General features: G+C 38.7%; 1 protein-coding gene across 1 annotated transcript in view; it reads left to right on the plus strand.

The window, feature by feature from the left end:
• The window catches only part of LOC106513374 (solute carrier family 22 member 13), a gene marked incomplete in the record, with an annotated part of 7748 nt that overhangs the window by 2228 nt on the left and 4253 nt on the right, over positions 1-1267 (plus strand). The window contains 3 exon segments of the mRNA XM_014002170.1: positions 489-592; positions 677-831; positions 930-1101. Coding sequence (XP_013857624.1) covers positions 489-592; positions 677-831; positions 930-1101 — 431 coding nt within the window.

Genomic DNA, 1267 nt, shown 5'->3' on the forward strand with positions numbered 1-1267 from the left:
TTTTAGAAGTGTATTCATTTGATTAAAAACAAAATAAACTATGCACAACAGAAGAAAAAAATATTTAAATAAAATGAAAGGCAGCAGAAAAAAGAAAAATATCTTCTAATATTTAAATGTCAATTTATTTATACAGCACATAAAAACAACTAAAGTTGACCAAAGTGCTTCACAGTTCAGCCAAATGAATAAAACAACAGAACAACACATAAATGTAAACAATAAGATCAATTTAAAATAGAGAAAAAAACATTAAAAACATTATCTTTAAAAGAATCTCAAACTCTACCAGAATGAAAGCCAGGGAGTAAAAATGAGTTTTAAGCAGAGATTTAAAAGTCTTAACAGTTTCTGCACACCGAATGCTAAGAGGTAAACCATTCCAAATTTTCAAACTTAATATAAAAACCCAAGAAAATATCAAGCTAAGTGGAGACAAATTTAAAGTTTTTTTTACATCTCCAATATCTTTCATCCTCTGCTGTCAGTTCAACCTGGTGTGCGACCGGAGCGGTTTAATAGAAGCGTCGCAGTCTGTCTACATGGCGGGTCTTCTGGTTGGAGCGTTTGTCCTGGGGCAGATGGCTGACAGGTACTCACCTCCAAGCTAACCCCTCAGGTTTTTCATGTCTTTATGGAGTTTATAGAGTTCATAGCTCGGCCGTTCTGTTTGTAGGTTTGGTCGCCGTTTTGTGATCCTGCTCTCGCTCCTCCTCCAGTTCTTGTTCGGCGTGGGCGCCAGCTTCTCACCCAACATCTACGTTTACATTGTGCTCAAGTTCGTTTGTGGCTTCTCAATCTCTGGAATCCTCGTCAACGTGTTTGTTATCGGTCGGTACGACGGTCACAGCTGAGTCATCGCTTAAACTCTACTGCAGCATCACTTGGAATATTAACAATGAAATATTATCTGCTCCGTTGCTTTAAAGGTGGAGAATGGAGCGACTCTTCTAAGTTTGCCCTCTGCACCATTGTCTCCCACTCTTTTTTTCCTCTGGGGTTGATGATGTTGTCTGGGATTGCATACTTGATTCGTAACTGGAGGGTCCTGCAGCTGGTGCTCTTCAGCCCTGTCATCATTGTCCTGGGAATCTTCTACTGGTCAGAACCCACTCTGACAAGCATTCAAATAAAAATAACACATTAGATTAAAAAACAAAGGACACCACATACAGCGGGTAAAATAAGTATTGAACACGTCACCATTTTTCTCAGTAAATATATTACTAGAGGTGCTAATGACATGAAATTTTCACCAGATGTCGGT

This window comes from Austrofundulus limnaeus, unplaced genomic scaffold, assembly GCF_001266775.1.
Source record: "Austrofundulus limnaeus strain Quisiro unplaced genomic scaffold, Austrofundulus_limnaeus-1.0 Scaffold12, whole genome shotgun sequence".
Classification (NCBI taxonomy): domain Eukaryota; kingdom Metazoa; phylum Chordata; class Actinopteri; order Cyprinodontiformes; family Rivulidae; genus Austrofundulus; species Austrofundulus limnaeus.